Source organism: Tyto alba, unplaced genomic scaffold (assembly GCF_018691265.1).
Source record: "Tyto alba isolate M040663 unplaced genomic scaffold, T.alba_DEE_v4.0 Super-Scaffold_13, whole genome shotgun sequence".
Lineage (NCBI taxonomy): Eukaryota > Metazoa > Chordata > Aves > Strigiformes > Tytonidae > Tyto > Tyto alba.
Genome location: NW_024881275.1, coordinates 47743003 through 47755643, shown reverse-complemented (window position 1 = coordinate 47755643; position 12641 = coordinate 47743003). Strand labels below are relative to the sequence as shown.

At 39.9% G+C, this 12641-nt stretch overlaps 1 protein-coding gene across 11 annotated transcripts in view; it reads left to right on the top strand.

Moving 5' to 3' along the window:
• RNF38 (ring finger protein 38) overlaps window positions 1–12641 on the top strand; it is a 160754-nt gene that overhangs the window by 132325 nt on the left and 15788 nt on the right. For all 11 annotated transcript variants that reach the window (XR_006164852.1, XM_032988453.2, XM_032988448.2 and 8 more), the window contains 4 exons: window positions 3466–3679; window positions 6017–6184; window positions 10175–10345; window positions 12155–12316. Coding sequence is in view for 10 of the 11 variants with exons in the window: in XM_032988453.2 (XP_032844344.2) it covers window positions 3466–3679; window positions 6017–6184; window positions 10175–10345; window positions 12155–12316 (715 nt within the window). In the remaining variant the exon portion in view is untranslated. The remainder of the gene's footprint in view (window positions 1–3465; window positions 3680–6016; window positions 6185–10174; window positions 10346–12154; window positions 12317–12641) is intronic.

Here is a 12641-nt window from a genome sequence, read left to right as displayed (position 1 = left end):
GTGAAGAATTTCTTCCTTATATCTAATATAAATCTAAATTCTTTCAGTTTAAAACCATTAGCCCTTGTCCTATCACTGCACTCCCTAATAAAGAGTCCCTCCCCATCTTTCCCATAGCCCCGCTTTACATACTGGAAGGCCTTTGCAAGGTCCCCCCAGACCCTTCTCTTCTCTAGGGTTAACAACCCCAGTTCTCTCAGCCTGTCTTCATAAGGGAGGTGCTTCAACCCCCTGATCATCTTCATGACCCTCCTGGACACACTCAACCAGATCCGTGTCCTTCTTATGTTGGGGGCCCTAGAGCTGAGCACAGTACTGCAGGTGGGGTCTCTCGACAGTGGAGTAGAAGGGTGGAATCACCTTCTTTGGCCTGCTGGCCACACTTGCCTTGATGCAGCCCAAGATACCGTTGACCTGGGCTGCAAGTGCACATTGTTGGCTCATATTCAGTTTTTCATCCACTGATACCAACTCCTTCTCTGCAGGGCTTTCAGTCCACTCACTGACTAGCTTGTATGTGTGCATGAGGTTGCCTCAGCCCATGTGCAGACCTGCACTTGGCTTTGTTGAACTTCATGAGGTTTGCACAGACCCACTTCTCAGGCCTGTCAAGGTCCCTCTGAATAGCATCCCTTCCCTCCAGCGTGTCAACTGCACCACACAGCTTAGTGTCATCATGAGCCTTGCTGAGGGTGCACTCAATCCCACTGTCCACATTCCCAACAAAAATGTTAAACAGCTCTGGTCCCAACACTGACCCCTGAGGAAAGCCACTCATCACTGTTCTCCACTTGGACATAGAGCCGTTGACCTCAGCTCTTTAGGTGTGACCATCCAGCCAATACCTTATCCACCGAGTGATACATCCATCATATCCACATCTCTTCAATTTACAGACAAGGATGTCATGTGGGACAATGTCAGATGTTTTGCACAAGTCCAGCTAGATGGCATCAGTTGCTCTTCCCTTATCCACCAGCAGTGTAACCCCATCATAGAAGGCTGTCAGATCTGTCAGGCACAATGTGCCCTTAGTGAAGCCATGTTGGCTGTCACCAGTCACCTACTTATTTTCCATATGCCCCAGCATAGTTTCCAGGAGGATCCACTCCATGATCTTTCTGGGCACAGAGTTGAGACTGATTGGCTTGTAGTTCTCCAGATCTTCCTTTCTATCTTTTTAAAAATAAGGGTTATATTTCCCCTTTTCCAGTCAGCGGGAACTTTGCCAGACTGCCACGACTTCTCAAATATGACAGATAGTGGCTTAGACACTTCATCCACCAGTTCCCTTGGGACCCATGGACTTGTGCATCTTCAGTTTTGATAGACAGTCTCAAACCTGATTTTCTACAATGGGTAGTTCTTAATTCTCCCAGTCCCTGCGTTTGCCTTCTGTGTCTTGGGTGGTATTACTAGAGCACGTGCCAGTAAAGACTGAGGCCTTAGCCTTCTCCGTATCCCAGGGTCTCCTATTTCCTTCTGGAGAGGGCCTGCATTTTCCCTAGTCTTCCCTTTATCACTGACATACCTATGGAAGCTTTTCTTGTTGCCTTTTATGTCCCTGGCCAGATTTATTTCTATCAGGGCTTTGACTTTCCTAACCTAATTCCTGGCTGGTCAGGACAGTTTCTGTGTATTCCTCCAAGGCTGTTTGTCCTTGCTTCTACCCTCTGTAGGCTTCTTTTTTAGTTTTGAGCTTGTCCAGGATTTCCTTGCTCATCCATGCAGGCCTCCTGACATTCTTACCTGACTTCTTTGTCAGGATGCACCACTCCTGAGCTTGGAGGAGATGATCCTTGAATATTAACCCATCTTTCTTGGGCCCCTCTTCCCTCCAGGGCTTTATCCCATGCTACTCTGCCAAGCAGATTCCTGAAGAGGCCAAAGTCATCTCACCTGAAATCCAGTGTACTGAGCTTGCTGTGTGCCCGAAGGATCTTGAATTCCCATCATTTCATGGTCACTGCAGCCAAGGCTGCCCTTGAGCTTCACACTCCCCATCACCTCCTCCTTGTTGGTGAGAATAAGGTCCAGCATAGCACCTCTATTCATTGGCTTCTCTGTCACTTGGAGAAGGAAGTTACCATCAACACATTCCAGGAACCTCCTGTATTGCTTATATTCTGCTGCGTTGTTTCAGTTGTTTCAGCATTTGGGTCAGTTCTAAGAAAGGCAATAATGGCATAACATTGTTCTATGCTATTATTCAATGAAGTAGGTCAGAAAAATAGTGGCTTGAGACATTGTATCTTATACTCACAGTAGCATCTGAGTAGATAGTAGTATGCTACCCCTTTCCGAGAGCATGTCTGTCATAGCACAAAAGTTGGACTCAATTTGAGGAATGTCTGGGATTTGCTGACAGGTTTTAGGTTTATTTGATTTTTATTTGGTAGTAGCAATAGGAATACTGAGAGTGAAGAATCTTAAGTTCTCTTCCATGCACATATTCTAACAGTCACAGACGCTTTTTGTCTCTTCTCTGTAGTTTGATCCCTTCAGCCTGTTTCGTAAGTAGGAAACCATTTTATCCCATGTAGTTTTAATTTGCTGTTGCTTCTGGGACCTGTAATTTTTGGGGGTTGGAGATTGAAAGGCATGTATTGAAAGTGCTGAGGAATGGTTTCATGCTTTCAGTTCTTTCCACTTCCAAATAAATGAGAAGTGACTTAATCAGAACTTCTAATAGTGAGCTTGTTACTTATGTGTGATCATTTTCAAATTGTTGATCCTGAGCTGCTGGTCTCTGATTTACAGAAGTCATGGCTCAAGATAGTAGCAGCTCTAGTCAGAACATAAAAGCAATTATATACACTCCGCCTGTGGATCAGTTACTCAAAAGAAGTAGGTGCTCTAGTCTAAATCAGTCTACACAAAAGTTCTCCATGCTGGAAAAGAAAGATTACCACAGTCACGATTTCCTGGGATCTTCTGGAGAGAATTATGTGATACACTCAGTTATGTAGTGAACATGTGAGAGCTGAAAAATTCACTTGTTTCTTCAGCAGAGTCTACTTTGTCTGCCCCACTTGAGTGAGCAACCATTCTGTGGCCTGGCTGGAGCAAGGACCCCATTGAAATCTGTGATCATGTAATGAAGGATTATTACCTAGAATAAATGCACAGAAATCTCTTGAAGTTTGCTGTCTTGACTTTTGAGCACTTGTCTTGGCAATCCAAGTGCCATTTTTTTAATGGGTTACTATTACATAAGAGTTCTTCTCTTGGTTTCCTTTACAGTATTAAGCTATGCTCTGTCAGGCACTTCTGTGCTGAAAAAAGTGTAATCTCTAAGGCTTTTAGCATTTTTGTCAGTAGCAAGTTTTATTCCAATCTAGCAAACCTGTTCTAGTAAAATTTTGCAGTGTAAAAAATTTCTTGATACTTGATTTTCTTGTGGTTTTAGTTATTAAGAAGGGTGTGTCATTTATAAAATCTTTAATTTTGTTAATATGTTTCCAGTCCTCCTGTTCGGCGTCAGAGAACAAGGAGAGATCGTTTGTCTAGACATAACTCTATTAGCCAGGACGAAAACCATCACCATCTCTCCTATGGACAGCAGCAAGCAATAGAAGAGCCCCGAGCCTTTCACCCACCGAATGTATCTCCTCGTATGTTGCACCCAGCTGCTCACCCACCACAGCAGAATGCAGTGATGGTTGACATTCATGATCAGGTAAGAGTTCTAGAGCACAAACAGAAGGGTTTTGAAGATGTGGGGTTTGGTTTGTGGTTTGCCTTTTTTTCCCCAAATCTTGAAGATCCCTCTCTTCCTCAAATCAGTTGGCAATGAAAGTCACATAACACTAAATGCTATTTGCCCTTTTACAGAGCATTTTCCCTGTTGAATATTATTGGTATATTGGAACACTGCAGTAAGCAGTGAAAAACCAAAACGTTTAATAAAGAAGATTGGTGTTTAACAATTTTTCAATGCATATATTGGCATAATTCTGTAGGCCTCTGACTCAAACCTTTGAAACCTTTCAAATGCAGTTATTTTGCTGTAATAAAGATGTGATGTGATAATTATGAATGTATTCTATTTCACATTAAATACCTCTCCTTAACTTAGGAGTCTTCAAATAGTTAGAATACATTATTTAGAAGTAGAATTCATAATGTCTGTAATTTGCTGCCTACATGACAGCAGAACTCATGATAGTATTGTTGCAGAACCATATTAGCCATCCAAGCCTAATCAACTCCTCCTTAAGTGACATGAAAAATTGAGATATGTGGTTGGTCCAGAGAGTAAATAATTCCTCTCTGCAACAGCAATTGGTATAGAATTCTGTAACTGGGGACCTGTAGAAGTTGTCCTACTGAGGTAACCTTTGTTGTTGTCTGTTAAATCAGCAGACTGCAGCACAAGTATGTTAGTTGCTACGTAGTCATGAACTGGGAAATAGAACTTGTTATCTGGATGTCCACTTCTCAAATGGCACATGCATAGAACACAACTCTAACATCCCTGCGTAAAAACTGGCTCACATTCAGTACAGCTGCGTACCACTGGTATGTTGTATTGTGTGTGCAGACCAGTTTCCAGGAGAGAAGTTTTTGCATTTGAGACCGAATGCAAGAGTGGAAGCTGACGTGGTTTTAGGCATCTCACAACCTTACATTTTGATGAACAATTTTACTGCTGCAGCATCTCAAAAATTCAACTCATGCTCTTGCAAGATTACATCATAACAAGCCTGGATTAACAGTTTTTCCATCCCTCTGCCTCTAACTTTCAAGCACCATTTATGATCAGATGTCAGTAGACTAACTGAGGTCTTCCATGTTGATGTTTTATACTTCAGAGACATAACCATTTTGAGAGGTCATTTTTTATTGTTACTGTGAGTGGTAAACGTTTCAGAATCACACCCAGCATTTCACTGTATGCCTAACTTTTGTACCTGAGCCAGAACTGGATCAAATTCAGTGTCTCGCCTGAGACTGATTTCTGTCATTACTGATACACAGGTTGAGATTTCAAGTTCTGTTCAGTGATCTGTGTTCTATTTTGGCTTGTGTGTCTGACTGTACACTACCGGTTCAGTAGATTAGCTGTCTTTACTCATTCTCGCCTTCCTAGCAAGCTGTTCTTGTTCCATTTTAAACAACCAGGTTCCATTTTAGCAGATCATGAAAGAAGAAGGAGCTTCCTTGAAATAATTATATTTTATTAATCCATGCTCCCTGACACTTAAGACTTTTCAGTTTTATTAGAGCATCCGATTTTTAGTGTTTAAAAAAACAAAACAAAACAAAAACCAAACAAACAACCAAACAAAAAAAAACAACCAAAAAAAACACCTAAGTGGTTTGCCGGTCCAGAATACCTTTGGATCTCAGTTTGATGATTAAATTCTAGGAAATACCACTAGCTAGAAAATTGGTTATGTGGGTCTGTTTTGTAATATAAATGTGAATACTTAGGGTCTGCAGCCTCATAGTCATGTTTACTTTTCATTTTCCAGTTAGCTGTTCTGTTACATTAAGGCACTTAGCCTGAGCATTGGTCTAAGAGTGAATCCAGAGATTGGTCCCTTTGGAAGAAAGAAAATCTACACTTTTTTTTTGTTCTTTAGAGATACAACTCTCTGAATTATTATTGAACCAGTCCTTTCAGAATTGAGAGGATTTTTTAGCTACTTGTAGATTAGCTTTTATGTGGGAGCTACTGCCTTATTTTGTAAGGACTAACTTTAGTATGTGGGGGTACAGGCTTAGCAGTCTGAGATGCTTCAGAGTGACTCTAAGGTGCCTTTGAAATTTTAAAATTTTAAGCTGAGAGATCCCTCTCAGCCTTGCCCAGAAACTGTCGACAGTAAGTAATATTCCATTGAGAAGAATATTTTAATGAGCAGGCACAAACATGTGCCTCCTTTTACACCTTTATGGTGAATAAATGTTTTTTCTGATATGTAATTAAAAGTTTGTTGTCTTACTCATTGTGCTGTAAAACACTGTTAAGAGTTCACAGTAAGTTATTATTTTATTCTTCCTTTTGCTGCAGATCCATCAGGGCACGGTTCCCGTCTCGTACACAGTGACAACTGTGGCTCCTCATGGGATACCACTTTGCACAGGCCAGCACATCCCAGCCTGCAGCACTCAGCAGGTCCCAGGATGCTCAGTGGTTTTCAGTGGGCAGCACCTTCCAGTTTGCAGTGTACCTCCCCCAGTAAGTGGATCTCTCTAAGTATGCCAGCTTCGATCTTAGACACAGAAATGACATCTTGGAGCTCCAGTGTCTGTTGGCTTTAATTGTGTTGGAAATAGCCAGGTTTTTTTCTCTGTGGTAAATTGCAGTGGCATAGCAATGTAGGCCTTAGAGCTAGTAATGGCTATTCATACTATAGAGTCCTGATGGTGTTTAATTCAAACTAAGTGCTAGTTTATGAACTGACTTCTTATCAGCAGCTATTCTTCATGCTTTCAGATAGTGAGAGGAATGTTTCTGAGGCTTTTCTTAGACAGCTCACCTAGAAAAAAATCTTACTTAGTAGAGACCTTGTTCAAGGGTTGATTATATAGGAAAAGGTCTGGTATTCCAAAGTCAGTCTTCTTCTGAGAAGTAATAAGATCCTAAAAGATCACTAAAAGCTGAGAAGGGCTCTTCTGTCTCAAAATGTTCTCATGAAATCAATCAAAATTCTTTAAAAACTATGTCTCTATATGCCCTTCTGAGAGTAAAATAAAGTGTCTTGACTAGCTGATTTGACAGCTTTACATTTGAAAGAATTTGAACTGTTTTCTCAGAGATTTTTATGTATCAGCTTTGAGATACCACTTGCCAGGTCATAGGATTCTGATGCTACCATTCTGGGGAAATTTCATCATTAAGTGTTAACAGGCACCAGAGCTGTAGAAGTGTACCCCAGGAAGTTTCAGCTGTACATCTGAAGGATGCTGAACCTGCTGGAACAGTCACAACTTTTTTTTTTCCCCCTCTCCCCCCCCCCCTATTTTTCTAGTATAAATCTGTAATAGGATACATAAATACTATATATAGTGTCCAGTAAATGGACAGTGTTGGTATAAACATTGGTCTCTGCCAGCTGTGCGTTTGCAAGCAGTGTAACTTAATTTTTCCAGTTGTATTTGTCATACCTGAGGTCATGAACAAGCCTATGACACTAAAACAAAACCCTTGATGAAACACCTATTTCTTTAAGCTGTTCGCTGAAGAGACTAATTTACGTTCATCTTGTCCAGGTGCCATTTATCCCCATAGGAGACAAAAAGGTCTGCAGCATACTGCTGGCCAGTCTGGAATATTTGTGGGCAGTATTTCCCTTATCTTTCAAATTGGTGAAGATCTGTTGTATGAATCAGTGTGTATCTCTGACTTGGGATGAGGCACAACTTTTTTCTTCTGTTTAGTGGTAGTGTTAGTGGAGCACAGCAATCGCAGACTAGATAACCAGAGATTGGAACAATACCTGCATACTAAGTTCAACAAGACAAGAAAGCAACATGTCCTAAGAAACAAAAATGGAGAAAAAGCTAAAACTATACTGGGGCTTAGGGAAATCCAAACAACAGATACTAATAATCTTACCCTCTGCTTTGAACCAGAGTATTATCTGTGCAATTCATAAAATGTTATATAATTCAACAGTGCAGCTGTTCTTTACATACATATAGGAATAAAGCTCTAACCAGGTTGAGTGAATGTACAACAGTTAATCAAGTGTGTTGAGAGGATGGATACAGTACAAGTGAATATAAAAAATTAAGGTTGAGCTTATGTAACATCAGCAGGCAGGCTTTATGCTTTGTTCTATTATGTCACAGAATTGAGGAGTAATGTAAGTTAGGAGAGGGCTCTAGAGGTCATCTGATGGTTACCTGCTAAGAGCAGTACCAGTTTCCAAGGATGGATATTTCACAACCCCTCTAAGCCTCTGCTCCAGTATTTGACTATACTTGTGGTGAAGAATTTCTTCTGTATATCTCATTGAATTTTCTTTGCTGCAACTTGGTCCCCATTGATCCTTGTCCTTTCACTTTGCCCCTTGAGGAAGAGTCAGGTTCTGCCTATCCACTTGCATGAAGTAGCTGAAGACAGTGGTAAGGTCTTTGCTTAGTTTTCTCCTTTTAAGGCAGAACAAATTCAGTTCTGCAGCCTCTTCTTTTATGCAGTGTGCTCAAAGCTTCTGCCATCACATTGTCTTTCAGTGGACTCATTTCAGTATGTCAGTGTGTGTCGTTAGCACAGGGGAGACCAAAATGGACACAAGACTTGAGATACAGTTTCACAAGTTCCAAATAAAGGGGTGGAATCAATTCACTGCACCCACTAGCTTTATTCTTAGTAATGCAGCTCAGCATGCAGTTTTTGACTGTGAGTAGTAGACTGTGGCTCTTGTGTAGACCTATTGGACATGTCCACCAGAACCCAACGTTTTTTTCTGCAAATCTGCTCACTAGCCAGTCAGTGTTAAAATGTCCTACTCCATGGAGTTATTCTCTCCCAGTGTCAGACTTCACATTTGCCTTTGTTGAACTTCACATGGTTCCTATCAGCCAATTTCTCCAGCTTATAGAAGTACATCTGAAAGACAGCCCTAGCTTCCAGCATGTCAACTTGCTTGCCAGCTTCATCTGTGAACTTCAGTTATCTTTTTGTTACTTTCACAATATTTGTCTCTCTCACTGCTTATGTAACTGTAAAACAAACAACTGTCATTTATGAAATACCTTAATCAGTTTTAAAACTTCTTGGAAGCATATGTTCAAACAGCAGAAGTTTTCTAAAAGCCTGAATGGATAAACAGGTAGTTTTCATTTCTTTCCACTTGGAAGATAATTCAGCCTCATTTGCTCTAACTTAAAAAGTGCCATGGGCATAGCGAAGACCATTCCAAACATATTGGAGATATGCTAATCTTGGGATGAAACCTATTTCAGTATATTGCCCAAAGTACCTCCTGTTTTAAAGAGCACTATGTGATGCTCTACCTGCAAATTTATATTCAACTATTTCAGAAAATTATTTTCAACTTAATAAAATAAAATAAAAATGTATTTTAATAATAGAAACACCTGCCTGTTGTATTTCTTTTTTAGAAAAATTATGTAGTAGCCTAGGGTGAAGAATAGTCTGCCTTTAAGAAAAAATAGTCAGATCAAATTAATCTGCTGCTATTTCAGTGCATGCAAAGATACATGTTTGATCATGATCACAGTAAATTGATAGTTCCACCTCTACTGCTGTAATCTGATTTTAAAGTAGATCTCTTTACTATTTTATGCCATTATAGTCACTATGCATAATTTATGTTGTGTATCATGACTAAAAAGAAAAAAAAATGAGAGATCAGAACTGGGTTCTCCTTCCTTGTAAGGTTTGATAACAAGTGTCTTATTAGTTGCTCTTTTAATGGTAAAAAATGTAACAAAAGTGCCTGACATTCTGATAATAGATCAAAGAGCAAGAAAAAGAAAATGCATGTTTTGTTAATTCCCTGTATCTAGAGTTGGAATTAAAACTGAACACTTCCACAAAACACATTCCTGCTCCCCTGCAGTGCCTTAATCACTTTACTGTTCAAATTTTAATGCCCGAAGTTGCTTTTGTGTAAGAAATTTCAAAGAGGAGTGTGAAAGGGTTATTTCCCACAGTAACTGTTGCTTAGGGAGCTGCCTTCAGAGCATGGGGCTCCCCTCAAAGTGCAGAACTGAGCAGAGCTTTTGGATTATTCTTAGTATAGGAGGCAACAGGTTTTAAGGCACAGTCTGACAGTTGGGAGTCCCTCAGCTCCATCTACAGGTTAAAGCTGTTCCAAGGCCATTGCTTTGGCATGTTGCTTTGAAGGTAATATGTGGGAAAAACAAAATTAGCTAGGATAAATATATCTGCTCATGACTTAGGAGTCTGTCTAATTCTGGAGTATTGAAAACCCTAACTCCCACTGATCTCATGAGAAGCAAAAGCTACTTTGCACCTAGCAGATGTCACACTACCGTGATTCTAGAGCTAGTTCTGTGCTAATCACTGTTCCTTGTGTATTTGAATGAATGACTATTTATGGGTGTTTTAGAGGCTTTTCCAAGGAAGCAAGAGAACTGCTTTGTTTTAATTATATATTTCCATAATAAATATAGAACGTTCTATGGGAAGTATTTGTTCTAGAGACAAAAATACGTTGTTTTCATTTTGTTTCAGATGCTCCAGGCATGCTCAGTCCAGCACCTACCTGTACCATATGCAGCATTTCCACCTCTCATTTCTAGTGACCCATTCCTTTTGCATCCTCCTCATATCTCTCCACACCACCCTCCTCACTTGCCTCCTCCAGGACAGTTTGTCCCTTTCCAAGCACAGCAATCACGGTCGGTAAGTAATGCTTCTTACCTGCCTCTCCATAGAATTGGTGGGGCTGGATGGGCAAATAGTGCTGATATCTGATTGAGGAGACAGAAGCATTTTGTTTAAAGTAATAGGTTCTTGCATTTTTGCTTCTCTAGAAAGTCTGTAACTACTTAGTATGAAGATGAAAAAATTATTTTAAAGTTCACCATGGGTTTTTATCGGATTTTATCAGCTCCTGTCTGTGCTGTTTCTCCATAGGCCTTTACTTCTGTCAAAAAGATGTGTATTTACTTCACCAACTATTCCTTCAGGTATTTCTTTCCCAGGAAACAGAAAATCCAGAGGAGGTTTTGTATTGCAGTGGTGTAGTGGTCTCAGGGAAAAGCTTAGCAGAGAGAGAAGAAAGCACGGGATGTTACTTTCATTAGATGCTTGTTCTGTATTACTTCTCAGTTAATTTTTAAATGACCACTGCTTTTTCTAGAACATAATGACCTTAGATTGTTCAGACTATTCAGGAGCCTATGGTCTCCTTCACTCTTTTTTTTTTTTTTTTTTCCCACTTATTAAAGTTATTGATGCTTTCTTATTAAATGGTCTTGGCTTAGTGATGGGGACTACACAAACATGGGAAAATGTGACCCTGTTTTGAATCTGGGGGGAAATTAGGATTTCAGCTCTGGCCTACAGCTCTTCCTGTGGGGTTCTCTGTATTCTCATGTCCATTTGTTTGCCCCTCTGACTAGAAGATGCCAGTATTTCACTAATGCAGATGTAGAAAACAGCTTTATCATTACAAACACTGCTGAGACTTCTCCATGCCATGTTTCAGGTGATGATAGGGTTGTAATTACCTTGTTATGATGATGCAAGAACAGCTGGGAAAATATGGGTTTCAGTGGTAATCTTTGTAAGACTTTCCTTCAGGAAATGTATGGATTTGGGTTTTAGGTTGGGTTGCTTACTTAGGTTATCAACTAGGCTTGCTTGTCAACTTTCAGCTCTGGCAAAAAATTTGTATCTGAGTGGTTTAAGAATACCTTGTGTTTAAAGTTTTCTCTGCATAACAGGGAAACAGAATATTCTTTTTGTTCCACAAGGTAGCTTTCTCAGCTGAGTTTCTTGAAACTGTGGAATTCAGCATCAGGAACAAGTGTGTTAATGAAATAGTGACAATTCCTGGTTATTTCTTGAGTACTCTGGGGCCTGACTGATGAACTACAGTTGACTAGATTACAATACAGAACTGGAATCTCATGCTTCTGAAACCTCTGGGACTGCGTGTTCTTGGTAGGACTGCTTGCATGACCCTCCTAGGAAAGCATCTGCTTCATTATTGAATATCACTAGCAGTTTAATCCACTGGATTTGCCATGTTTCCTCTCCACTTTTCAGATTTTCTGGCACAATTTCAGTTCTTGTCTATGGTTGTTTATTTTTTTCTCTCGCATAGTTGTGCAGTGAGTGCAGCCTGGCAAGGAAGAGAGCAAATATTTGTCCTGAAAAATGCAAGACACAGGAAATTACAGCCACTCCTATATTTGCTAGATCGCATAAATTCCTGGTCTATAAGCATGGCTAGCTGGAAAAGGTGAATTTATATCAAATGTGTAGTGTTGTCTTTGCTTTTTGGTAGTGTTAATGACACAGGAATTGTTCACAAAGTTACTATGTGAAATTGAGTACAGTTATACTTGTAATTTTAAATTTTTTTTTTACCCTATAAAATTGACCACAGCAGCTCAGAATATACAGCTGGGATTGCAGTTCTTTATTGGGGAAAAATTGCATCTCTTTTTTTGTAAAATAGCCTATCTGTTTTGGGTTTTTTAGCCACTTCAAAGGATAGAAAATGAAGTAGAACTGCTTGGAGAACATCTGCCTGTAGGAGGTTTTACATACCCTCCCTCAGCGCATCCACCAACATTACCTCCCTCAGCTCCTCTTCAATTCTTAACCCACGATCCTTTACACCAGGAGGTGTCATTTGGTGTAGTAAGTATTATTTTCTGTGTTATAGTCTCGTTTATGCTGCATTAACATTCTTGATTTTTTCTCTGTAGCACATTTTGTTGAAAAGTTGTACTTCTTGCAGTTGTATTCCATCATTGATTATAGCTACATACCGTCGCATTTTCTTTAAGCTTGTTTTAATCGAGGTTAGCTTAATGATACCAGTAAATGATTTCTGAAAATGTTATCTGTAGAGTGTCATAGAAGTTACTTATAAAACACTGCATGTTGCCACACAGTCCAGGACTTCTGCAGAAACTAACTAGTACAATTTTGAAAAGCTGCTGTCACTTTTAGCTAATTATTC